This window comes from Dendrobates tinctorius, unplaced genomic scaffold (genome assembly GCF_039654945.1).
Source record: "Dendrobates tinctorius isolate UK_male_01 unplaced genomic scaffold, ASM3965494v1 ptg000206l, whole genome shotgun sequence".
In the NCBI taxonomy this organism is placed as follows: Eukaryota; Metazoa; Chordata; class Amphibia; order Anura; family Dendrobatidae; genus Dendrobates; species Dendrobates tinctorius.
Genome location: NW_027361873.1, coordinates 1,236,239 through 1,262,165, shown reverse-complemented (window position 1 = coordinate 1,262,165; position 25,927 = coordinate 1,236,239). Strand labels below are relative to the sequence as shown.

At 46.9% G+C, this 25,927-nt stretch overlaps 2 protein-coding genes across 7 annotated transcripts in view; one reads left to right on the top strand and one right to left on the bottom strand.

Moving 5' to 3' along the window:
- Positions 1-16,726, bottom strand: part of ASCC2 (activating signal cointegrator 1 complex subunit 2) — a 70,674-nt gene extending 53,948 nt beyond the window's left edge. Inside the window, exons 1-6 of one of the 3 annotated variants that reach the window (XM_073554066.1) lie at positions 16,640-16,726; positions 14,147-14,228; positions 11,571-11,729; positions 10,550-10,720; positions 9,305-9,434; positions 9,071-9,138 (exon numbers count right to left, since the gene is read on the bottom strand). In XM_073554066.1, the coding sequence (XP_073410167.1) occupies positions 9,071-9,138; positions 9,305-9,434; positions 10,550-10,720; positions 11,571-11,729; positions 14,147-14,228; positions 16,640-16,674 (645 nt within the window). In that variant the 5' untranslated portion in view covers positions 16,675-16,726. The other 2 variants (XM_073554068.1, XM_073554067.1) reach the window with 2 other exon arrangements.
- A 5,249-nt stretch (positions 16,727-21,975) lies between these two features.
- The window catches only part of MTMR3 (myotubularin related protein 3), a 70,053-nt gene continuing 66,101 nt past the window's right edge, over positions 21,976-25,927 (top strand). For 2 of the 4 annotated variants that reach the window (XM_073554065.1, XM_073554063.1), the window contains exon 1: positions 24,254-24,371. The gene's annotated coding sequence lies outside the window, so the exon portion shown is untranslated. Of the gene's footprint in view, positions 21,999-24,250; positions 24,372-25,927 lie in introns of those variants that run through there. The other 2 variants (XM_073554064.1, XR_012222053.1) reach the window with 2 other exon arrangements.

The following is a 25,927-nucleotide window of genomic DNA, read 5'->3' as shown; positions in this document are numbered from 1 at the left end:
CCAAGATCTGAGAATGGCTAGTTGAAGAGGTCTGAGGTGGAACTGGGCAAATGGTACCACCTCCATTGCTGCTGCCATCCTGCTAAGGAGTTTCCTGGCAAACCGAAGAGATCGGCAAGGTATGTGTATTAACATGCGAACTGCACCGCGGATAGCTTGTACCTTGTCCTTGGGAAGGTGTACCAGACCCCTGGAGGTATCGAATAGGATCCCTAGGAAGATCAGTGACTGACTCGGGAGTAGTTGACGACTTCTTAAAGTTGACTAGCCCGCATAGACGAGTTAGTGTGTCGATCGTGATCGAGACGCTGTCTTCGCAGTCTTTGACAGAAGGTGACTTGATGAGTAGATCATCGAGACATGGGAGGACCACTATGCCTCTGGAGTGTAGGACATCCATGGTGGCTGGCATAACCTTGGTGAATGTTCTGGGAGCCGTGACTAATCCGAAAGGCAAAGCCATGAACTGGTACTGATTCTGCCCTATTGTGAACCTGAGAGATCTTTGATGAGCAGGCGCAATAGGGATATGCAGGTATGCCTCTTGTATGTCTATGGAGGCGAGATATTCTCCCTGTTCCATAGCCGCAATGATGGATCGAAGGGACTCCATGCGAAACTGCCGAACTCTTACAAACTTTTTGAGTTGCGTTAGGTCCAGGAATTGGCCGAACGCTGCCTCCCTTTTTGGGAACCACGAATAGGTTGTAGTAGAGTCCTTGGAATCTCTCGTTTTCGGGAACCCGTATTATGACTTCTGCTTGAAGGAGAGAGAGACACTATTTCCTTGACCCACCTGTCCTGTGTAATAGGCAGCCAGACTTGCTGAAAGATTAAAAATCGACCGCCTACAGGTGGGGTGTCTTCCGTATTTCGTGAGTCATGACGAGGAGAAATTCTGGAATTTCCCTCCTTTGGGCTTTGCCTGGCCTGATGTTGACCGCCAATTCTTGTCCGTCCTCTGTGCTGTCCTTTGGTTGTCCCTGTGAGGGGGAATGGTTGTAATTCCGTGAAGGACGTGAAGCGGCCTAGCCTGAGGAGTTCCGAAAAGACCGGAACTTAGCCTGGTTACGTCGCTTAAACGTACGTTTAGGTTGCGGTTGGGGAAGAAAGGTACTCTTACCCCCCGTGGCATTGGAAATCATCTTGTCTAATTTTTTTCCCGAAAAAAATCTCCCACTGACGTACCGGAGATCCGTAAGAGACTTGTTTGAAGACGCGTCCGCTTCCCATTCTCACAGCCAGAGGATACGTCTGATTGTAATTACATTCGCTGCTATACCTGCTACGCCTCTTGCAGAATCAAAAGCTGCAAGGCGTATGTAATCTGCCACCACCGCTATCTGAACTAGTTGATCGAACATCCGAGGAGCAGACTTTTGGAGTCTCTCCTGCAATCTTTTGGCCCATGCCAGAATGGCAGTGGCTGCCCACGTTGAGGTGAACGCGGGAGCCAGGGAGGCTCCTGTAGCCTCAAAAAATTGAACGAGCCATGCGCTCAACCTGCCAATCTGCTGTATCCTTCAGGGTTGAGCTATCTGGCAGTGAGAAGAGAGACTGTGCTGCAAGCTTAGAGATAGGGGGATCGATTTCCGGTGGATCTGTCCACTTCTTGGTCTTTTTGAGAAAAAAGAGTATCTAGCCCTTTTTTACGGTTTTATTTACGGTTGGCGAATTTTTTGGCAGGCTGCGAAAAAAGCTTATCAAGGATGTCCTGAAAGCTTGGGTGATCAGAAAAAAAAAACTTTAGGGACTTCAGGGACCCCTCAAAACAGATCTTATGTTTTGGGGGTTCTTGGGGAGCATCGGATAAAACCAGCACCCGATGAATAGAAGTGATAATGTCCTCAACTAGCGCTGTATTGCTAGGAGGACAAGGAGCCTGAGACTCCTATGTTTCCTTTTCTGATTCGGAGTCACAGATGCCCTCTGAATCCTGCGCATCGCTGAGGCGTTGCCTGGAGGGAAATCTGGACCGCCGCTTTTCCATGCCCGAAGATCTCTGTGGAGATCTGCTGCGCCCGTTTTTGGAACGAGACGGTCTAGGAGACCTAGAATTACCGTGAGCCATGGGAGGACGTAGCGGAACGTGACCTATGGGGCCGTTCACTACTAGCATTGCCAGGGACTGCCTGTCCGCTTATAGCTGGGATATGACCCTGCATAGCCTGAAGCAATGTGGAAGTCAGCGTATCTATGGACTGTGACATAGATGCGGCCCATACCGGCATGTCAGTGGAGTTGAAACAGTGACAGGAGCCTCTTGGGGCACTGACCCAGCATTTAGGGAACAACTCTAGCAGTACGGTGCATGTTGCCACTGGGAAGATTGGCTTTACAGGCTGAACAGACTGCGTAACAGCAGATAAACCTGTTTTTTTGGGGTTTTTTTCTCTTCCTTCTTTCGGACCTGGAGACCGACATAGTGCACTGAGTGCCGGCAGGTTATTCTGACCAAAAACCTTAGGCTACTTTCACACATCAGGTTTTCGGCGTCAGGCGCGATCCGGCGTCGTGCCGGAATGCCGGATCCGGCAAATGTTTTGTAAAACCTGATGTGCCTGATCCGTCTTGTTCTTGACAGACAAAACCGGATCCGTCTCATCCGGTTCATCCGTTTTTCTATCCGTTTTTCGACGGATTACGCCGGATCTGGTTTTTAAAATTGACCCTTGTGGCCTTCCGAACGGGATTGGCTACTGGAAAACTATATATAGCATGTTCCTACAGCCCTTCTTTGACAGGTTGTAGTGGGCAGAGCTACTGAGCATGCTCAGACCAAAAAAACCGGATCCGGCTTTCGCCGGATCAGGCGCATTGTGGCGCTCATAAGCTTTCATTGTGTGAAAAAGCCGGACGCGCCGGATCCGGCGTGTCCTGCTTTTTCGCCGGAGACAAAAAACGTTATAGTAGCCGTTTTTTCTAGACGCCTGATCGCAACACATTGCCCGATCCGGCGAAAACCATATGAAACGCATGGCCATCCGGCGTGATCCGGCGCAAATGCAAGTCAATGGGGGGGAAACCGGATCCGGCATTGCATTTCGCCGGATCCGGTTTCTGTCAAAAGCGCCCGATCGCGCCTGACGGCGAAAACCTGATGTGTGAAAGAGGCCTTACTGGGGTGGCTATGCAGGGGAGCGCTATAGGGAACCTATAGGGAGTCTGCGTCCACAGCAGGATAATATCCTGCTGTGCCTTACCCCACCGGTGTGCTCCTAGATCCGGCGCCAGCAGAAAAACTTCGGTTCTGCGCCCCCTGGAGACTGTGCAGCGTTCTTGATTAATATAGCAGCGCTGCTGTCTTCCCTGAGGTAAAGAGGTGGGAGGGAGGAGGGGCGGAGAGCAGAAAAAGGGCGCGCAGCCAGGCAAAACCGCGCCTTCCTGGCTCGATCCGCCCCCTGTATGATGCTGTGCAGCGTCATTATCATCATCCAGGGGGGCGGGCCGGGGGCGGTAACAAGGGCGGCGGCTTCGGCTTAGGCCGAAGCCGCGGTCTAAAGTACAAAATCCTGCCCGGGAAGGGCTCCAGAGCGGCGCGGTAGTCCGGAGGGGGGCAGAAAACGAACCAAAACCCCCCCCGGATGAGTGCCATATCTCCCGGACACCCCTATATACGCAGCGCAGCCCTGTGAAGGGTCTTTTTGACCCCCTTAGAGGGCTGACACTGCCGCAGGGACAGGAATCCCTGCATACTGTGGCCCAAATATGACAGCCCCCGGCCCCATAGCAGACCACAGCAGTGCTAGGGCTATAATAAAGTTAGCGCTGCGAACGCAGCTCCTACCTGCGGCGTCTCAACCTAACATCCCTAGAGGGGGTTAGGGAGGGCGCTTCACCGCCATCAGGAGGAATTCTTCCTCACCTCAGCCTCAACCCAAAAGGCCCAGGGCCTGGGGAAGGAGGGGGGTTCTCGACCTCAACCGGGTACCGCTAAAAAGAGGTCCGAGGAGGGAGCCATGCCGGGAGTCTCAGAGAGACCCTCTTTTCTTCATTTGTGTTAAGAAGAATCTTCTTATGGTGTGCCTCCTTGCGACACTAAGCAAAAACTGAGGTAAGGCGGATGCCTCCCAGGGGTGTATGCTGTGGACGAGGAGCCAGAGCCAAATCTTTTTCAGATTAAGCATAGTGTCGCCTCCTAGTGGACGGAAAGCATAACACCCAAGGTCTTGTGTCCCCCAATGAGGCGACAGAGTAGGGGATGAATTCTCCAGGCTACGAAGTTTCCCACTTTAAATATCTAGGTATTAACCCTCTGTCAGGAACAATGGATCTGACAGGCGCAGCTCTTCTACTTTCATTTCTCCCTTCTCACCAGATTTTCAGGAAACCCCCTCCCTCTAGATAGTCTATGTGTGAAACCTGATACCACAGTTGGTCTGCAGAGCTTCAGGAAGGAAGATATAGCTGTGCTGGCTTCTCAGGCTCATTGGTCCCGAACACATCACACTTTATAAGGTTGGTATGTAATGTTTTTAATCATTACTATTGTTTATTTAGCTTGTTTTATGAATGGATAGAGAAAGGTTTGTGGATATTTCATATAAATAAGGCAGATTTTCTTACAAATGAAAGTGTACTTCTCAGGAGTTTTGAAATTTGTGTATATCAAAGCTATTACTTTTATGTTGAGTAAATGGGTTTGTTTTGCACCTGATAATGTGTAGTCTCTTTTATTACATCCCTATGAAGGTCTCTGATCACTTTTAGATCACTGAAACTGAGAAAATTAGATATTCTAGGCATTTTTCTAGCCTGCGTTTGACAGGCACATTGTTCCATTACGAGTTAGTGTGAATATTGTTCCTGACGGAGGGTTAACATAGCAAGAAATCACACGCAACTCTGAATTACTGTATTTTACAGATTATAAGACGCACTTTTTTCCCAAAAATTTTTTTCAGCGCTGAAATCTCATCTCCCGAGATATTGATGCCGAGATCTCCATCTGTGCATGCACCCCCCCCAGCGGCCATTTTCCCGTAGTCCACCGCACAGGAAACCACGGAACTGCAGGGGACTTTGGCCTTTCACAAAATGTTGTCAGATACCTCCGCACCGGGGAGACCCCCGCAGAAGCACACTGCACATCGGACACCCCCTCATTCCAGCTTGTGGCTTCACCCCACTCCTGCCTCCTCCAGCAGCGACCCTGGGACCCCGCTTCACCGCAGCCACCACCCCCGGTAAGCAATAAGACGCATGGATTATTAGAAGCACCACCATTTTATTTAAAAAAAAAAAAATTCCTATATACTGATACTCTGTCCCCAAGCGAGGGGGGAAATATGGAATGGAGCAAACAGCTAGGCTGCCCCTCACTGTGAACAGGTTTCTATGTGTACAGGCCTAATTTATAGACTAACTTGGAGATCGGATTTCCAGACAAGCCTCTCATGTTAGTATTCTAATCGTTGGTTTGTGACTGGACCATGGTTATTTTACCAACGAATACATTATTTTCTTTGAACTGTGTGGTTCTCAGTAAAGCTCCCTGGTGAGATTGGAGACAGGAGACTGCCGTCTCAGGATAACATGAGGTCATGACCTGTGTGGAGAGCTGCAGTCTAAGGGCCCCTTCACACATAGCGATCTCGCTAGTGAGATCGCTGCTGAGTCACAAGTTTTGTGACACAACAGCGATCTCACCAGCGAGATCGCTGTGTGTGACAGCGATCAGCGACCGGCCCCCCTGCCGGTATCGCTGATCGCTGTAGGAAACCGCTGGACATTTCTTTTGTCGCTGGTCTCCCGCTGGCCAGCACGCATCGCTGCGTGTGACAGGCGGGAGACCAGCGATCTGCTGGTAACTAACGTACACATCGGGTATCCAAGGGTCGTGCGTCCCTTAGATACCCGATGTGTACGTTAGTTACCAGCGCGCTGATGCAGGGAGCTGGTAACTAACGAACACAGCGACGCCGCACGCTCGGCGTCGCTGTGCTGATCGCTGGTGAAGCTGTCTGTGTGACAGCTCACCAGCGATCACATAGCGACTCACCAGCGATCCTGACACGTTGATATCATTGTCGGGATCGCTGGTGAGTCGCTATGTGTGACTCCAGCTTTAGACAGATGTTAATTTACTGCTAGTCATACATGCATACATATTTCACTACACCCTCCTTTTGCAGACTTTTGAAAAAAGGTCATAGCTATCCTCATCGAGATAATACAACCCCCCCCATACCTCTCTGCCCCAAGGTGTGTATATTAGGAATCCTTGATTAGAAGGCCTGGGTCTCACTACCCTCCCGCTCTTCTCAGGGAAACATTGGTTTTGGCTTGCAAGGCTATAGCCATGAGAAGGATGGAGAGGAGACCCCCACGGATTTCACACTGGGTCAGTATGGTAACTACTGTAGCTTCCTATGAGAAAGTGGCATAGAAAAATACACACTGTCCTGAAAAATTTGATAAGGGATGGAAGCCTTGGTTTGATTCCCCTTTGACTCATATCAGTCCCCAGGTGATGTGGGATATTCTCTCATGATAAGGTAAGTGATATTTGGTGCCTGACATGGGCGCCTTATGGTTTTGCTTAAGATATTACACTGTGTTCCAAATTATTATGCAAAAAATATTTACTCATATTTTCTCTAAATTACCTATATGAATTGCAGTCATTGTTATTTTCCAGTCATCTAATATTCTAGTATAATTGCAATGTTTTTGAACAAACTGCCTATGAAAACAGTATATTATATTATTATAAATAAGAAACACTCAAAATGCATGTTCCAAATTATTATTATGCACAGCAGAGTTTTCAACCTTTTTATTTTGAACAAAAAAAATTGTCAATTGTGAAATTATAAGCATTATCAGCTTATTACAAAATGAAATCAAACAGTTTTCAAGTCAAAACTTTATTCTAGGTGATGTTACATTTGCACATAGGACCCCTTGTTGGAAAGAAGCTTCTGAACTCTCTCGTCCATTGAATTTGTCAGTTTTTGGATGGTTTGTGCTTCAATTGTTTTGCATGTGGACAGAATACCCTCCCAGAGCTGTTGCTTAGATGTGAACTGCCTCCCTCCATCAATTGACACTCCTTTTGATGATGCTCCAGAGGTTCTCAATGGGGTTGAGGTCAGGGGAAGATGGTGGCCACACCATAAGTTTGTCCTCTTTTATGCCCATAGCATCCAGAGATGCAGATGTGTTATTTGCAGCATGAGATGGTGCATTATCATGCATGAAAATGATCTTGCTGCGGAAAGCACGGTTCTTCCTCTTGAACCATGGCAGGAAGTGCTGTTTTAGAAACTCCACATAGATTATGGAGTTCATCTTTACCCCTTCAGGGATCCTAAAGGGGCCGACAATCTCTCTCCCCATGATTCCAGCCCAAAACATTACTCCACCTCCTCCTTGTTGGCGCCTTAGCCGTGTTTTCATGGGGTGTCCATCAACCAGCCATCCTCCACTCCATCCATCTGGACCATCGAGCGTTGCATGGCACTCATCGGTGAACAAAACAGTTTGGAAGTCAGTCTTCATGTATCGTTTGGTCCACTGGAGCCGTTTCTGCTTGTGTGCAGTGGACAGAGGTGGTCGACAGGATGGCTTACGCAGAGCTGCAAACCTCTGAAGGACCCTGCATGTTGTTGTTCGGGGGACGTTGGAGGCACCAGCAGCTTCAAAAACCTGTCTGCTGCTATGACAAGGCATTTTTGCAGCTGCTCTTTTAACCTGACGCAATTGCCTGTTGGAAAGAGTCCTCAATTTTTCCTTATCAGCACGCACACGTGTGTGCTGGGAATCGGCTACATACTTCTTGATGATCACGATGAAGTGTCTTGGCAATGTTGATTGTAGTCATGCCTTGACCTAAATACTCCACAATTTGTTGCTTCTCAGCAGCCGACACAACCTTTTTCTTTCCCATTTTGGCAAAAAATGTAGGCTGCTTAATAATGTGGAACAACCTTCTTAAGTAGTCTTGCCTTTATTTGGACACACCTGCCAAACTAACTTGCACAGGTATCTGCAATTGCTTTCAGTGATATAAAGAGCCCTGACACACATCACCATCAATGAGTGACAAACAAAAAAATTCTAACCTTATCACTCCTAAACTCTTTTTGCATAATAATTTGGAACACAGTTTAGACCCGTGGTACGTTATGGCCAGGTTAACAGTGCCAGACAGTATTAATGAGCAATGAGAAATGCCGTTTGTTCTTCTGATTTATGGTGTAACCTTATTATGTTGTAAATCTTTAATAAAACGAGTTAAAAAAAAAAAAATATATACAGTCTGGGACCACAGCCACAGATGAATATAGTCCAGCTCTGCCGCAGGTGATTGACAGTTTTCTCCCTCTGTACATGTGAGAGAGATAGACCTGTAGCAGCGCTGGGAAGGACCGGATAGTGGTGGCGCAGGACTAGTCTGGCCTCTGGCTATGATCCAAGCTGCATCTTGAAAGTAGATCTTTTCTGAAACGCCAAAGCATTTCATAGAATGATATACCTGTCTGCAATCGTTCAGCCAGACTGCAATTCATGCTAGTTACTGTTTGGGCTGCATTGCCCGACAGGTTCCCTTTAAGAAATTAAAGAATGTAGTTGACAAATTGATCATTTGGCTAGACTTCACTATTCTTGTTGTTTGTTGCGCTTCCTTATAACATATGTAAAGCCAGCTTTAAAGGGAACCTGTCACACTGATAATAGTATCTCATCTGCAAGCAAGATATTATAGAACAGGAGGAGCAGGTCACACTGATACACATTTTGTGGGTAAGGTTTCAGTAAATATTGCATTTCATTCCACGAAGTCCCTGATGTTTGTATGTATGTGACTGACAGCCTTCCCTGTATGACTATGCATGTAGAGGTGACTGTCAGTCACTAGTAGGACCGCCCACTGGACTCATGTATACAAACGACAGGGATTTCAATTTATAAAATGCAGGTTTCACTGGAACGTTTCCAACAAACCTAAGCATAATTCTGCTCAGCTGCTCTCTAACTGGTGTACACATTTCACCCTAGCATGTACAATATGAATGGCTCCCTTTAACACACAAATGAGCAGGGAAACGATTGTAGTATTTCTTACTTGTAACAATGTAGGCACACTGTCATCCAGATCCTGGTAGTAGCTGGGTTGTTGCTGGAAAATATTACCTGTTATTGAGAAGGAGGAAAAAAAAAAAAAAATATATAAAAAAATATACATATATAGCAATATGACTATTCTGCTTTGAAGAATAAAAATGCCAAGATGAGCAAGTCCCAATAATAGTTGAAGGTGAACGCAGAACATTACTTCAATAAATATTCACTTGCTCACCAATCATCTTCTGCAAGAGAGAAGAATTTCCTCTGCCAAAGAGGACACATATATCCAGAAGTTTAGGAATGTCAAAGAGAAAATTATCATACAAAATTTCCCCAAACAGCGATGGAGTAATGTGATGATCCTGAAGAAGGAAAAAAAAATAAGGGAGACACAAATTTTTAAATTACGGCAGTACTCCAATTTTGTAAAGTGATGACATACCGGTTGGGTACTTTCTTATTGGTGAGGGACGAATATTGGGACCGCCACCAATCCGTAGCATGATGGGATACCGGGCTGATTCACTAGTTTTCAGGTAAGTGCAGTTTTTTTGCTCAGCCAGATGCACCAATGTGCAGGGGAAAATTACAAGGGGTTGCAGAATTAAACCAGGACTATTGACTTGTTTTTTTTCTCTCAGCAGTGGAGGTCCCAGAGGTTGTACCCCCTTTCAATCAAAAAGTGATGCCGTGTCTCAGAGATAAGCCATCACTTCAAAGCCTGGGAACACCCCTCTGATGTCAATTAAGAAAAACAACATTTACAGTGGTATCCTTTTTATTATGCCGCCTTCACTCACACATTTTATGGAATGTTTCGTTGCTGCTTCTAAAGATTATAATATAAACTTTCTATGTTTTTTTCGCAAGCTGTTTTTTTTGTACACACTCTTTAAACGCTTTTTTTCCCCAGCATTTTACTTTCCTATACAGACATTTGGAAAACAACTAAAGTATACAGAGTTTAAAGTCAAAGTGTGCTGATTGAAAAAAAAAAAATATATATAATATAATATATATTATACACATTACATTATTTTTTATAAAATTTGCAGGTGAAGGCCAGATGTTGCATGGCTGCTGCCTCCGCGTTTTTTCTGAGCACAGGATTTTATAGATATAGAGATGATGGTACATACAGATGGTGCACACATTGATTTGCTATTTTTACTCTGTAATTCATAAAAGTGACATTCTATGCATTTTTCCCAAAAAATATTTTTTTTCCTTATCCCCAAAAATTGGATTTTGTAATTGTAAATAATCTAATAATGTATAAGTGTTACCACTTTCAGGTTGCTTGCGCACAGGAGACATACAAAATGTGGGAGGTAAACTTTTTTTCAAGGCCGTTTTGTGTTCTCTTTTCTGGGTTGTGATGACTTTGTGTGCATGTAGACAAGGGCATAAGAGGACTGAATCATTTTACACACTTCTAATATCAATCTTATAAGCTTGGGATCAGCAAAAGAGATACCTTGGACTCCTTGTGTGTAGACATCCTCAAGAACGTGAGAAAAACATGGCGGTGGAGATCATCATGTACCTGCTGCACCGCAGGCGGGAAAGGGATGTGGCGATCAAATCTTCGGGGCGCACAGCTCAGAAAGGCATCCAAGCATTTTTGCAGGGACTCATCGTATATTACCTGGAGACACAATCCAAGGAATAAAATAACGGAGACAACACCACTACAGTAATACAAGTAATATAACTGGAAGAAACAAGAAATGGCCGGAGTGAGCCTCCCGGCCCCCTGTAGGAGGCGTGGGCGGAGGCCACCATGATGGGGGGGTTGGAAGGTTTAGTGGAGGGAAGCGTTAATGGGGAGGGGGAGCTAGGGGGTATTTAAGCCAGGGGCTGGGGGGGTTCCTGCCCTCTGTTCCCGCTTTCCCAGCTCCAGAACAGTCCCAGCCTCCCTCCCTTCTTTTTGGGCAGTGGGGTGAGATTCTAATTTTGGGTGATGGCGGTTTTGGGGGAGTCCTTGAAGTCGGTGGAAATTGGTTTTGGAGACTCGGTGTGTAGGGTCTCCTTCGTTAAAAGGTATGCTGGTCGTGATCTGGTGAAAGGTGGATGCGGAGTTTTCCGTCGGAAGAGGGCGGATCTCCAAGTAGTTTGTGGACAATATCTATTGGTGTGCTGGTGCTCCCGAGCCTGTGGGGTAACGGCTGGGAGCAAATGGACGGGGTTTGTTCACAATATTTTGGACTACTTCACCATGGTCTTGTGGCTTCAAGGACTTCTCCTTCCAGTGTTAAAGTCATTGTACTTATGTTATTTATGATACAGTGTTTACTGTTTGTTTTGTTGATATAATAAAAGGCTGCTGTGGCCATAAAAATTCCAAAGAAAATACCGGTGTCTGTGTATTAGTTGGCACCGGGGAGGTGGTGGGGGGTTTTTTCATGGTCATGCAGGGGTATCAGGGGAAAGTCAAGACGCTTGATCTCCCCATGAGGTAAACACTTGACAATACCAACGTCATGGCATCTCCTCACCTGACACCAGAAAAGATCATGAGGCAGGGCCAACAGGAACTTTAGGTCCTTCAGAATGAAGTCTACCCTTTCCAAAAACTCCTCTAAGAGTGCAGGAGCACAGGACCCCGGTGGAGGAGAATACACTATAAAATGTCTGGTTGTAATGCGGCTTTGATGCTGAAGGGTTGAAGAGAAAGAAAATTATTCATTAAGCTGAAAACATTAAAATGGCCCCTTAAAAAGTGAGGCCCTTTAAACCGCTTATAGGGAACCTGTCACCTGCTTCATGCGTTCCAAATCACGGTCAGCAATCAAGAGCCTGGCAGCATGAATGCAGCGAAGAATATATTTATGTGTTGCTTCCAGAGAAAACAGTTTGACGATGGGGCTGGAGATGAGACAAGTCCGGAGGGCCCTGCCTGCTGGGAGGTTCTCTCCACGCCACTCCAGGTGACTGGCAGGTCTCTTGCTATGGAAGAGATGCTGGATGGGGCGGTGCCGGACTACTCTCGCCTCCAGACCGATCTTCTAGAGAAAAATATACCTGGTATATACAGATGCAATAATGCAACCGAGATCTGATTAATCCTGCCCGTGGTTTTGGCAGCATAAATCAGTTGACAGATTCCCTATATAACCACTTAATACGGAGGAGAATATTCTCATATCTAAGGCCACGTTCACACAGCCGATATTTGGTCAGTATTTTACCTCAGTATTTGTAAGCTAAAATCAGGTGAGGAAATATCAGAGAGAAAGTATAATAGAAACACGTCACCACTTCTGGATTTATCACCCACTCCTGGGTTTTAGCTTAAAGATACTGAGGTAAAATACTGACCAAATACTGAACGTGGTATAACAGAGTTTAACAGGATACTGTCCTTTTCCTGATATGATGTTACAGCTCTGGCAAAAATTAAGAGACCACTTCCTAATGTTCAGTTTGTCTGACTTTTCTCTTTATAGGTATATCTTTAGTAAAATGTAAGGCCGGTTTCACATTAGCGCATTTTCAGCGCGCGCACGGCCGGGGGTAGCTCCGCCCCCGAGCCGGCTCTCTGCCCGGCGTGCCCGCCCCTTCCTTGTAGCGCCGCCTCCTAGCGGACAGCGGCGCCTGCGATCGGCGCACCCTATCTTTAGCATAGGGTGCGCCGATCGTGCGCAGGCCGTGCGCTAGTTGTGCTTTGACCTGCGCTGCGCACTTTTGACGGTGCGCCGTGCGCGCCAAAATCCGAAAAGTTTGATTTTGGCGCGCACGGCGCACCGTCAAAAGTGCGCAGCGCAGGTCAAAGCGCAACTAGCGCACGGCCTGCGCACGATCGGCGCACCCTATGCTAAAGATAGGGTGCGCCGATCGCAGGCGCCGCTGTCCGCTAGGAGGCGGCGCTACAAGGAAGGGGCGGGCACGCCGGGCAGAGAGCCGGATCGGGGGCGGAGCTACCCCCGGCCGTGCGCGCGCTGAAAATGCGCTAATGTGAAACCGACCTAAATTGTTCTTTTAGTCTATAAACTTCTGACAACATGTCTCCGAATTTCCAAGCAATAAATTTTTTTTTTCTGAAAAGGAAAAATGGTCAAAATTAAAAAAAAAACAAAACCGTGCTTTCAGACCTCAAATAATGCAAAGAAAACAAGTTCATAATCATTTAGAAACTACAATACCAATGTTTTAACTCAGGAAGAGTTCAGAAATCAATATTTTGTGGAATAACCATGAGTTTTATAAACAGCTTTCATGCATCTTGGCATGCTTGCCATCAGTCCTTCACACTGCTTCTGACACAAATATTTAAGCAGTTCTTCTTTGTTTGATGGCTTGTGACTATCCATCATCCTCTTGATTACATTCCAGCGGTTTTCAATGGGGTTCATGTCTGGAGAATGGGCTGCCCATGACAGGGTTTTGATGTGGTGGTCTCTTAATTTTTGCTAGAGCTGTATATTGAAGGCTGCAGTCAATCAGAAGGAGCTGATTGGCTGCAGAAATCTCCTGACAGTATTTAGTTCAGGGCTGAGAGCAGAGGAGCTGCTCCAATCTAAGAGGGAGGTATAGATTTTATGCAGCCTTTTGGGATATTGATAAGGGGTAGTCATCGATGTTAATGTGAAAATATGGAATAGATATTTTTAGAAAGTTAATCTGCTGAATATTTTCTGGCCCAAAAAAACCCCTAGCATCCCTAAGGCCGCTTTCACACTTCAGGCTTTCGGTATCTGGCATGGGGCGGAGAAAAACCGGACTGCCGGATCCGGCCGCATACGCAGACACCGGATCCTTCTTTCTGCCGGATATATTCCTGGCAAGCGCAGTGCGAAAAACCGGTCCGGCATTGGGAAAAAACGTTGCATGCAACGTTTTTTCCAGACGCCGGACCAGCTATTTACTCTGGATCCAGAAAAAAACGGACGTGCCGCATTGCCTTCCGGCGCAATGCGGCAGCAATGAAACAGCACGGGGAAAAAGCCGGATCTGGTCGTAACAGGCGCCGGATCCGGCAGTCCGGTTTTTCGCCGCACCATGCCGGATACCGAAAGCCTGAAGTGTGAAAGCGGCCTAACCATGCGAAATACATATACAAGATGCGGCTTACCAGAGCAGGTAGTGTACGTAACCTCCCAGTCACCGGATCCTTCAGGGTCACTTGTAGCTCATCTAGTGGTAGGTTTGGCATCCTGGGAAGAAAGCACACCGGTAACCATCCACAAGTACATAACTAAACAATTGGTACCATAATAATCATTAGATAATGTGATGTGCGAGGGGCAGCATGCTAATAAAATGTCAGGAATACGCCACCTACCATTGTCAGGTCTAATTAGTATACATTACTCCTGTGTAATTTGTGTGTGTACACGGGCGAGCACCCAGACAGAAGGTGAGCTTATATTTTATAGACCTCTAGCAGATGAATGTATTGTTATACTGTGTGTCTGTAATACGGACCCACAATAAGGATAATATAAACATGATGCATCAGTATTTGGTCAGTTGTCCAGTTAATATTTATAACAAAAAATATTAACAACGAATGCAAAAAATAATTACTGATAGGATATCGATGTATATGCATTTTAAAGCGTAGCTGAATTTTTTTTTTATTTATATAGGAGATTTCCAGTTCGGGAAGGTTTGGGTCCTGAGATCGCCACTCAAAACATTTGTCAGAAAGTCTAGGGGCCCTATACAACGCTCTTCGTGCTCATTCATGTAGAGCGCTCCTGCTTTCTGAGCAGTGCACATGCGACGGAGGTCTCAGGACCCCGCACCCCACTCATCTAGAAACGCCCTGACACAAGTTAGAAACCAACAAATCGGACAAAGGGTATTGCACTGTCTTCTGATAAAAGCCTGTAGTCTATCTAGGTGACTGCAGACTTATCAAAAGCCCAGACAACCCCTTTAAGCACTCTCATAGACTTCACATGTGATATTCTAACAGTAACATTAATGCCGATAACACATGCTTTTAGGAAAGGACATATAAAAGGCCATGCAAATACCCCTATTGGTTTACATTAGCAAAACTGGATGAAATATACATTTCAAATCTGCCTGTTTGAAAGACAACTTAGTGAGAGAAGGGCTTGTGCCGAGCAACACAAAGGTGACAAGGCAGTATTAATGCCAGGGCTACACTGGGACATGGGGAACATTGCGACGTCACATTTAATGGTTTTCATGGCGTTGGATTACAGCCTGTGACGCAATGTGATTGCAGCACAGAGCTGCCGGTGTCCCCAAATGTGTGGGAATTTCTGTCTATGGTGGCAAGTCGCCTGTGTCTCACTTGCCATAAACCTCAATACAATTTGCTTGTGATTTATCAGCAATTTACCAATTGTGTTTTTTTTTTATAACAATATTACAGCTCTAAAATAGTCGCGCCATGAAGCGCCATCCTTAATGGGTATCCGTTACCAGGATTTTGCTATCCCATCTGACAGCAGCATGAAGTTGGGACAGAGGGCCTGATTCCAGCGATATGTCACTCACTGGGATACTTGCTAAAAAGTTTTATCTTCTGCAGATCTAACAGTTCTCTGAATGCTGAACTCAGCATAAACCCTGCCCACACCACTGACTGGGAACTTTCTGCCTATGCACAGTGCACACAGAAAGCTGCCAATCAGTGGTAGTTATACAGAGCTCATGAATATGCAGGAGAACATGGCAGGGGTTTTACTAGTCCTCTAGTGATAATCTGTGGCTGATAAAACTGTGATTATATCAAATCTACTGCAAGTAGCCCAGTATGTGACACATCAGTGGGATCAGGGTCCCCATCTCTACATTATGCTTCTCTCAGATTAGGGGGAAAAAAAATTTGGGTGATAGATTCCCTTCTCGGAAACACAACAGAACCATTACAGAGCCCCACGTCTACCCCACCTGCCTGCCAAAGAGTGGCACACTTATCAATAGCATCACTGCTGCTTCCAGCCATGTCCAACTACTAGGTGCAACCATGTTTGTCTCTGTCCGACCTGCATAGAACTGACTCATCTAAACGAGGATCTCATCACATTATCACTGTGAAGGCTGCATGAGTCATCTACACCCCAGCCCCATAGGCACACTGCCCCCTATTCTGGGAATACCACCACTTGTCACTCTCTCCCAGTGATAAGTGAGGCTTGTAGATCCTGTCTGGACCCCCAGGAATTATAGCCTTTGGGGGGGTTGGAAATAAAAAAAAACCCTTTTAGTTAGTGCTAAACAGAGATGAACAAGGTGATAAAGTGCTACCTATGCGATGTGGCCATCAGAGAATGTACTCAGTGCTGACCACCAAGGAGCCTTATGGAAACGCCATGTAATGGTCACCGCAGCATTAGGTCCCAGCTTATATCAGTGGAGGGAGAAGTGATCGCCGGGGTCTGCCCCGGACTTGACAACCACCGGTCACCTGTCACTTGCGGTGTCCCAAGCAGAAGACGTAAGGTCCGCACACAGCTTTCTCCTACAACCTGCCGACAGCTGCACCGCACCGCCGGACCAGAAGTGATGTATGACCGAGATATCCCTCTGGTCACTAGAGGGCTCACTGTAGCCAGCGCTCGAGTCTGCACAGACGCCATCTTACCGTAGTCCGTCTCTGACATGATGGCTGCCAACCATGTCTCAGCATATCTGTGTTATAGCTGTGGTACCCTGCCCCACCTTTCTCAGGAAATCTTGCCCTTCCCCTCCCCTGTTGTCTTTGCATGTCTGCGGATAGAAGTTCCCTTTTTCATGGGGTTTTCTGTACCATACTGCCATTCATATTCCATGTTATTGCATTGTGATGTCAAAATTAATAATAAAAGTGGAACGCAAAGACACTTCCTGCCTAAAAAAAAGTCAATAAACCCCTTCATATATTAAGTACAGCGGTTTTCTCGGGGAGAGGTGGGCCACAATCGATACGAGTATTGCAGCCCCCCAGATTCCTTCCTCACACATTTTCACAGTAATGCAATGCTACATGAAAATGATGTGTACCCCCTCAGGACGCAGCTAATATTTCTTTTTGTGCTTCAGATTTTCCCTCCGCTTCTTGCACTTTCTTTTACTTTTCTGTCCATGCAGCCGTATGAGGGATTGTTTTTTGTGAGATGAGGTGTAATTTTTAATAACGTCATTCATGTTACAATATAACGTACTGAAAAATGGAGGGGAAAAAACTCAATGAAGGTGAAAAAATGCAATAATTGTGTTTTCGGTGTCACATTTATTTTTAATCCATGAAGATAATTAACAAAAAATTAAAGGGAACCTATCAGATCAGATAACGCTATTAGGCCGGAATCACACTTGCGAGAAACTCGCATGAGTCTCGCGTCTCAATAAACGGCACTGCCACCGGCACTTGGATCGGAGCGCTCAGCTGCATAGAAACACATGCAGCCACACACTCCGGTCCGGAGTGCTGGCGGCAGTGCCGGGTATTGAGGCGCGAGACTCATGCGAGTTTCTCGCAAGTGTGTGACCCTGGTCTTAACCTGCAGATATGGGGTCAACCTACAAGTTAATACCGTTAGGAAGGAGCCCGGCCACTGTAGTGAAACTGTGACACCTGAGAGAAATACAGCTTTATTCCTCCCAAGAGCCGCCAGCTTTCAGTCATAGAGATGTGGTGGTGCAGCTACAGTCATTGCTCAGTACACAGTGAGCAGCCGCTGTAAGAACACCTCGGCACTGACTGACAGCGAACGCAATAATGCCTGAGTGCAGAGCTGGCTGTCAGTACCAGCGAATGCTTGCAGCCGCCGATCATATTGTTGTGAGCGATGACTGTAGATGCGCCGCCACACCTGTATGACTGAAAGCTGGCGCCTCCTGGGAGGAATAAAGTTCATCTTCTCCCAGATGTCACAGTTTCAGTACAGCTTTTGGGCACCTTCATCACAATATTAACTTCCACATTAACCCTATATCTGCAGGATAATAGTCATTATCTGACGTGCCAGGTTGACTTTAAGTTTGGTATCACTTTAATTGTACTGACAGGTCATTTTTACCGTACAATAGCACTATCAAACCTGACAGGTTCATTTGAAGGTGTTTTTTTTTTAATTATCATAAAAAAAGACCCCAAAACATGTCTTCTTGATTTGTCATAGATCAAAATCACCCATACAAGTTCATGGGTCTTTTGAAATCATGGCGAACACACAGAGGCCATCTGTATCCAGTCTGCGCGTCATCTGATTTTAACATTGTAGTAGATAGAAGAAACTTTTACATTTTTTGCCATCTAAAAAAAAAGTTACCGATAGTAAAAATGGATGCACTAACTAAACGCTGATGAAAATCTGATCTAGAATTTCCATCCAGATTTTCTTATCTCACCTAAAAATCGCCACAGGAATCACTAATAAAAAAAAAAATGTGCAAAATAAGAAGTTTTTGTTACAGTGTGAAATGTAAAACCAAAAACACACAAAATTAAAAAAAACAACCAAAACATAGCAAATAAAAAAGGCAGCTGTATTTACCAACACAGGTCAGGAAACTAATGCACTTACAAGATCTAAGGCCGGTTTCACATTAGCGCTTTTTCAGCGCACGCACGGCCGGGGGTAGCTCCGCCCCCGAGTCGGCTCTCTGCCCGGCGTGCCCGCCCCTTGCTTGTAGCGCCGCCTACTAGCGGACAGCGGCGCCTGCGATCGGCGCACCCTATCTTTAGCATAGGGTGCGCAGATCGTGCGCAGGCCGTGCGCTAGTTGCGCTTTGACCTGCGCTGCGCACTTTTGACGGTGCGCCGTGCGCGCCAAAATCAAACTTTTCGGATTTTGGCGCGCACGGCGCACCGTCAAAAGTGCGCAGCGCAGGTCAAAGCGCAACTAGCGCACGGCCTGCGCACGATCTGCGCACCCTATGCTAAAGATAGGGTGTGCCGATCGCAGGCGCCGCTGTCCGCTAGTAGGCGGCGCTACAAGCAAGGGGCGGGCACGCCGGGCAGAGAGCCGGCTCGGGGGCGGAGCTACCCCCGGCCGTGCGTGCGCTGAAAAAGCGCTAATGTGAAACCGGCCTAAAATAATGGAGCCAGAGCACATGATGTAAGGGCAATGTGTAGGTGTGTATTCACACTGGCCATGAAACAAGTAGAACCTAAGCTATAAACAAAGGGAGCATATACCCTGCAATAAATAAACAAATGGTAATAGTACAAGTAAATAACATAGGGTACTTAGTTAACATTGTTTTGTTAAAAAAAAATAACCCCTTTCCGACATTGCGCGTAATAGTACGCCGATGCCGGACTCCCACTGTTCATGTGACCTTTTTTGGCACATGATAGCTGATCTGTACAGCTGACATGTGCCCATAACAGCCACGGGTTGAATCCACCCGCGGCTGTTAACTAGTTAAATGCCGCTGTCAATCTCATCGGTGACCCTGTCACATGATCGCCAGTCACCGATGGGTTGGCATGACAGCCAGAGGTTTCCAGGAGACCTTTATGGTTATCATTGCCAGATTGCTATGAGCGCCACCCTGTGTTCAGCGCTCATAGCAAGTGAGCATTTCTGCTACACACAGGCGATCTGATCATCGCCTGTGTGTAGCAGAGGCAATCGAAGTATAGCAGCTCCTAGTCTCCCATGGAGACTATTGAAGCATGCAAAAAGTTAAAAAAAGTTTAAAAAAAATAAATAAATGTTCAAATCACCCCCTTTCACCCCATTCAAAATCAAACAATAAAAAAAATTCAAATGTTCACATATTTGGTATCGCTGCATTCAGAATCGCCCGATCTATCAATATAAAAAAAGAATTAAGCCGCTCCCTAAATGGTGTAACGAGAAAAAAATTAAAAACAGAATTACGTTTTTTGGTCGCCACTACATTGCAATAAAATGCAATAATGGGCGATCAAAAGAACGTATCCGAACTAAAATGGTATCAATAAAAATATCAGCTCGGTGCTCAAAAAATAAGCCGTCACCCAACTCCAGATCACGAAAAATGGAGATGCTACAAGTCTCGGAAAATGGTGCCATATTTTTTTTCTTTTTTACCAAAGTTTGGATTTATTTTCCACCAATTAGATAAAAAAGAACCTATACATGTTTGGTGTCTATGAACTCGTAATGACATGGAGAATCATAATGGCAGGACAGTTTTAGCATTTAGTGACCATGGTAAAAAAAAAATATATATATATATGGAATTGCACTTTTTTGCAATTTCACCACACTTGGAATTTTTTCCCTGTTCTCCAGTCCATAATATGTTAAAACCAATGGTGTCCTTCAAACTTAAAACTTGTCCTGCAAAAAACAAGCCCTCACTTGGCCATTTTGACCAAAAAAAATAAAAAAGTTATGGCTCTGGGAAGAAGGGGAGTAAAAAACGAAAATGCAAAAAACAGAAATACATCTGGTTATGAAGGGGTTAAAAGCTATGCCACCTTGTCAAAGTGTACCGCAGTCGGGACGGTCCCTAAATCTTGTACTTCACCCCACTGTGTCAGCAGATGTCACAGATAAGGGCAGAGCAGGAGCCTGGGTTATTTTCGTGCACTATTACTAGTTGTTTACTTGCTGCAGGGTATTTGCTCATTTTGTTTTTCTCTTAGGTTTCCAGGATGCAGCAGCCCCCCTCGATAAAAGGTGCAGGCAACAAAGATGCAAGATACTGATGAAACAGCCACTCACACATCGTCCACTTCATGAAGTGACTGATTGCCTAGTATAAATACTGATGTAAAATCCTGATTGTGTACACTAAACGATGCACCAGCGATCCCAACAATGATACGACCTTGTCAAGATCGCTGGTGCATCGCTACATGATCGCTGGTGAGCTGCCAAACAGGCAGCTTCACCAGCGATCAGCACCAGCGTGGACACTGGTTTCTAAGGTACACATCAGGTTACTAAGCGGTGCGCGTCACTTAGTAACCCGATACTTACCTTAGAAACCAGCTCCCAGCGCCTGCTTAGCGTGCTGGGAGCGTCGCTGATCGTTGGCTCCCACTGCAACACGCAGCGATGCGCGCTGGCCAGCGGGAGAGCAACGATCAAAAAACGGCCGTGCCTGATAGTGTACGATCAGCGATACCGGCAGGGGGGGCCGGTCGCTGATCCCCGTCACACACAGCGATCTCGCTGGTGAGATCGCTGTGGCGTCACAAAATCAACGATCTTGCTAGCGAGATTGCTGTGTGTGATGGGGCCTTTAGAAGTGTACACAAATACACAGGCTTGTATAGAGCGTCAATCACACAGATAATGCACAGTGATCGCTTACCGCCCATTAGTGACGCCAATATTAGGTTAGGTGGGCTGTCCAGCTCTATAAAATTGCACCCCACAGGGACCCCAATTTACAAATAATGATGGGTTTGGCTGCATAAAAATGAAAAATTTACAGTAATATATAAATATAATATATATGTGACATTGGTCAACCCATGTCAAGGGTACTTAGTGTCTTTCGAAACCCTACACTAAAAATCAAAAGCACAGAAACTTTTCAGGTGCAATTCTAAGGCTATGTCCACACGTTGCGGATTTGGCCCTGCGGATCCGCAGCAGTTTTCCATGTGATGTACAGTACCATGTGAGCCTATGGAAAACCAAATCCACTGTGCACACGCTGCGGAAAATTCCGCGCAGAAACGCAGCGGTTTATTTTCTGCAGCATGTCAATTCTTTGTACAGAATCCACAGCGTTTTTACACCTCTTCCATTACAGTAATCTGCAGGTGTAAAAACGCAGGCGAAATCCGCACAAGATCTGCAGAAAATCCGCAGGTAAAAAGCAGGTCATTCGAGTGGAGAAATCCGCAATGGAATCCGCAATGTGTGCACATACCCTGATACTGGGCGACCACCCCCTCCATGAATTGTAGGTGTGAGTGGTTTCATTGGTATTTTGCACCTGTGATAAATCAGCCTTTATCAAGGGGGAGCTGCCCCATCCTGTAGTGCTTAGTTTTTGGACCTGTGTTGGTGAGTAGCTGCTGGTTTGTCTGCTATGTGGGTGGAATTTAGCGGAGTATTTCATACATAGGGGCACGGTTTTTATGGTTCTCTTATGCTTCCCTGAGTATTAACTTTTTATTTATTTATTTTTTTTAAATCTCCCATATGTTTCTGAGATCTGGGGCTTTTTATTTTGTGTTAATTTTTATGGTTGTTCGTGTTACTGAGGTGGGTGATGCTCACAGGGTTATATGGTAGAACAGTGTATTGCCAAGCCCCCTTGAAGAAAACCCCTAAATATTAGCACTAAATGAGGAGGCCTGACTTATAAACCTGTATGGTGGCTTTAACAAACATCCCCATTGCATTTCTCAAGAGCACTCAAACTTTAGAAAAAACAAAACAAGGCCACACTTGACTTGGTGACAAGTATTCTTTAAAGCCAGTTATGGGTTTTAAATGTGTACATGTATGTAATTGCTGCCATCTGAAATGAGACCTGCTAGGTCCCTCTACAGTCTGTGTGTGATCTGCTGGATGTCAATTGTTCCAATGAAAGCCTAAGAGTCCTCTTCTGATGCTCCATAGACTTGCATAAGAACTGTGGAATTGCAATTATCCCTGCACTTGGAACTTTTTTTTTTTTTTCTTAGTACAGGATATGTTAAAAGCAATGGTGTCACTCAAAAGTACAACTCGTCCCACAAAAAACCCAACACTTGCTGGGCCACTTTGGCCAAAAAATAAGCTATGGCTCTGGGAAGAAGGGGAGCAAAAAAATGAAGATGCAAAAATGCCTTTGGTCATTAAGGGGATAGCAAGCCTTGCCACAATCTTGGGATAAAGGCCAAACCAGAATCACAATTTGCACATGTTTAAGGCTGTTGCCCCACCTTAGTGCAAAGCATGAGATCTGATTTGGTGTAAGCAAGAGTGTTACTTCCAATAGGTGGCACTTAATTTCCCACTGGAGTACTGTATGGCCTACAGGTCTCCTTATGCAGGCATGTTTCTCACTGTGGATAATGACCTTCCCCTCCCTTACACGCCAGTCAGGCTTCTCATATAGCCAATTCAGGGGGAACTGTCTGCAAATGGAGATCCGGTTTGGCTTTTATTCTAAGTCCTATTCCGTGTCTACATGCTTGTCACTAGAGTGCAGCTTTGTGTGTATATTGTATATGGAGGTGGCTGCTCCTAGTATGCACCTGCTCACACTAGAGTGCCAGTCAGTCTTGCGTTAACGGTGTGACTGCAGACCTATTGATCTTGGACCGGGCATCTCCTGACTCTCTCGGCATGCGATGTGCTAGAGTAGAAGTTCTCTTCCCCTCTGAAGAGGCAATTTGCGTATTCCATTCTAAATGTGGACATGTAATATTTATTTTCTTAGATTTTTGTGACCAGACTGATAAAATAGTTGCACGCAGCACCGTGTACGGTATAGGGCCACCACTTCCTGATGGTGTCATCAGATCCCTATGGCGGACGGTCCTACAATTTCATTGGTACCCGAGTGTCTCTCAGAGCGCTCGTACATGGTGCGGAGTCGTCTGGCTTACTACTACTGACGTGAAATACTGACAGTCTGAACGTGGCCTAGCATGCAGCTCCAGGGTCCTGAGCCTGCCCGATGCTGACACTCGGACCCCCAATAACACTTCGGGGTTCAGTTGCTGCTCTGTGACCTCAGTGGTCTACCTGCTGCACAGTTTCAGAATGCTAATCTGCAGGGTTTTTTTTCTTCACATGGCAGGATCCTTTTATATGGCTTGTACCTGAATGTGGAAAGAAACCGCCTGTAAAAGCAAAAAGTGTATTGAGGACCCCCAAATACACGCATTTCAGACAGACATGTCCCCAAATGTGCACAACTTATCTCCCATCTAGCCAATTGAAGAACGGTACATGATGCACAAACCAAGCGCCACCAGGCTCCTCGCACAGCTGTGCGGATACTGCCTGCGAGCCGATCGTCGGTGCAGTGTCGCTTTAAGCGGTTTGTTTGGGGCGGAGCTACGCGCCCAGTGCAGCAGCTAGCCCCGCCCACAGCCCAGGCAGATGACAGTGACGGGAAGAAGTCCAGACACGCTAGCCCCCGCCCACAAGGGCCACACCCACCTCAGCGCCTTCTGCCTTTGGCTGAGGATCTGCACAGCTGCGTTTACACGAGAAGGGGCGTTTACGCTTGTCCTCAGTGGGTGTGTCTCCGTGCGTGACCGTGACCGTGACGTTCCCCTCTCCCGGCTATAGGCCTTCCCGACGTGCCCGCGCTTCCGCCATGTTGTTGTGGTTGTGAAGAGGAAGGAAGAACCCGGAGCTCGGACTGACAGCAACCGACAACGGGGAGGGGGGGGCGAGACTGCTGACACCGGGGACTTCATCCTGCAGAGCCGCACGGTAACGAGGCAGGGCGCTGGCGGGGTGTCATGGCTGCTGCCTGTGTAGTGTGTCGCCGTCTCCCGCTATGGACAGGCTGTGTGGCGTGCAGCCCCGTCTCTGAGGGCATGTTAATTCATTTTCCCACGAGTCCCTGCTTGTCTATCTCCACTGCCCCCAGCAGGCCCTGTGTGGTAGTGGCAGGTGCTGAGGACAGGGACCACCACACCCATCAGTATCTGCGCTCACTGAGTGTCCTCCAGTCTGCTCACTTGTGCTTCTAGCGTTACCCTGGTGCTGTGGGGTCAGGCCCTGTGTGCTGAGGACAGGTATCTGCGCTCACTGAGTGTCCTCCAGTCTGCTCACTTGTGCTTCTAGCGTTACCCTGGTGCTGTGTGGTGGTGGCAGGTGCTGAGGACAGGTATCTGGGCTCACTGAGTGTCCTCCAGTCTGCTCACTTGTGCTTCTAGCGTTACCCTGGTGCTGTGTGGTGGTGGCAGGTGCTGAGGACAGGTATCTGGGCTCACTGAGTGTCCTCCAGTCTGCTCACTTGTGCTTCTAGCGTTACCCTGGTGCTGTGTGGTGGTGGCAGGTGCTGAGGACAGGTATCTGGGCTCACTGAGTGTCCTCCAGTCTGCTCACTTGTGCTTCTAGCGTTACCCTGGTGCTGTGTGGTGGTGGCAGGTGCTGAGGACAGGTATCTGGGCTCACTGAGTGTCCTCCAGTCTGCTCACTTGTGCTTCTAGTGTTACCCTGGTGCTGTGTGGTGGTGGCAGGTGCTGAGGACAGGTATCTGGGCTCACTGAGTGTCCTCCAGTCTGCTCACTTGTGCTTCTAGTGTTACCCTGGTGCTGTGTGGTGGTGGCAGGTGCTGAGGACAGGTATCTGGGCTCACTGAGTGTCCTCCAGTCTGCTCACTTGTGCTTCTAGTGTTACCCTGGTGCTGTGTGGTGGTGGCAGGTGCTGAGGACAGGTATCTGGGCTCACTGAGTGTCCTCCAGTCTGCTCACTTGTGCTTCTAGCGTTACCCTGGTGCTGTGGGGTCAGGCTCTGTGGTGTTTGATCAGTGCACACGGTATAATAACCTGAGCAGATAGGGCTGTGAGGTTAACCCCTGCTGGCCCTTCCCATCAGTGTCGGTGGGCTTGGAAACCTCAGAATGGTCACCAGGACCCGTAAGGCTGTGAGCTCATGTAAGAGGGCACTTGTCTCCCATCTTTACACGGTCCGCAGCGTGGTCATGTCGTCTTGCTGTTGGTTATCCCAGCTGGGCTCCATTGGGTCTCTGTGGATCTGCAGCCAGTGCATGGGGCAAGATGGAGGCTCAGACTTCTTCCTGAGTTTTGTGCATTTGTCTATGTAAACTGCGTCTGGAGATCTGTGAGAAGCGATGGCTCTGTAGCTGGACAGGTCCACAGACTTGTAGTGCCATCCCAGCTGCAGTCTCTGGCTTCTAGCACCCATGGTGGGGAGCCTGCACCCGGCCGTGTCTATGTAGGACCCGATCCTGTCCTGTGTGGTCTTAGACTCTCGGTACATTGCCTTGTGCGTGGATACGCTGAGCTCACCCATGCCTT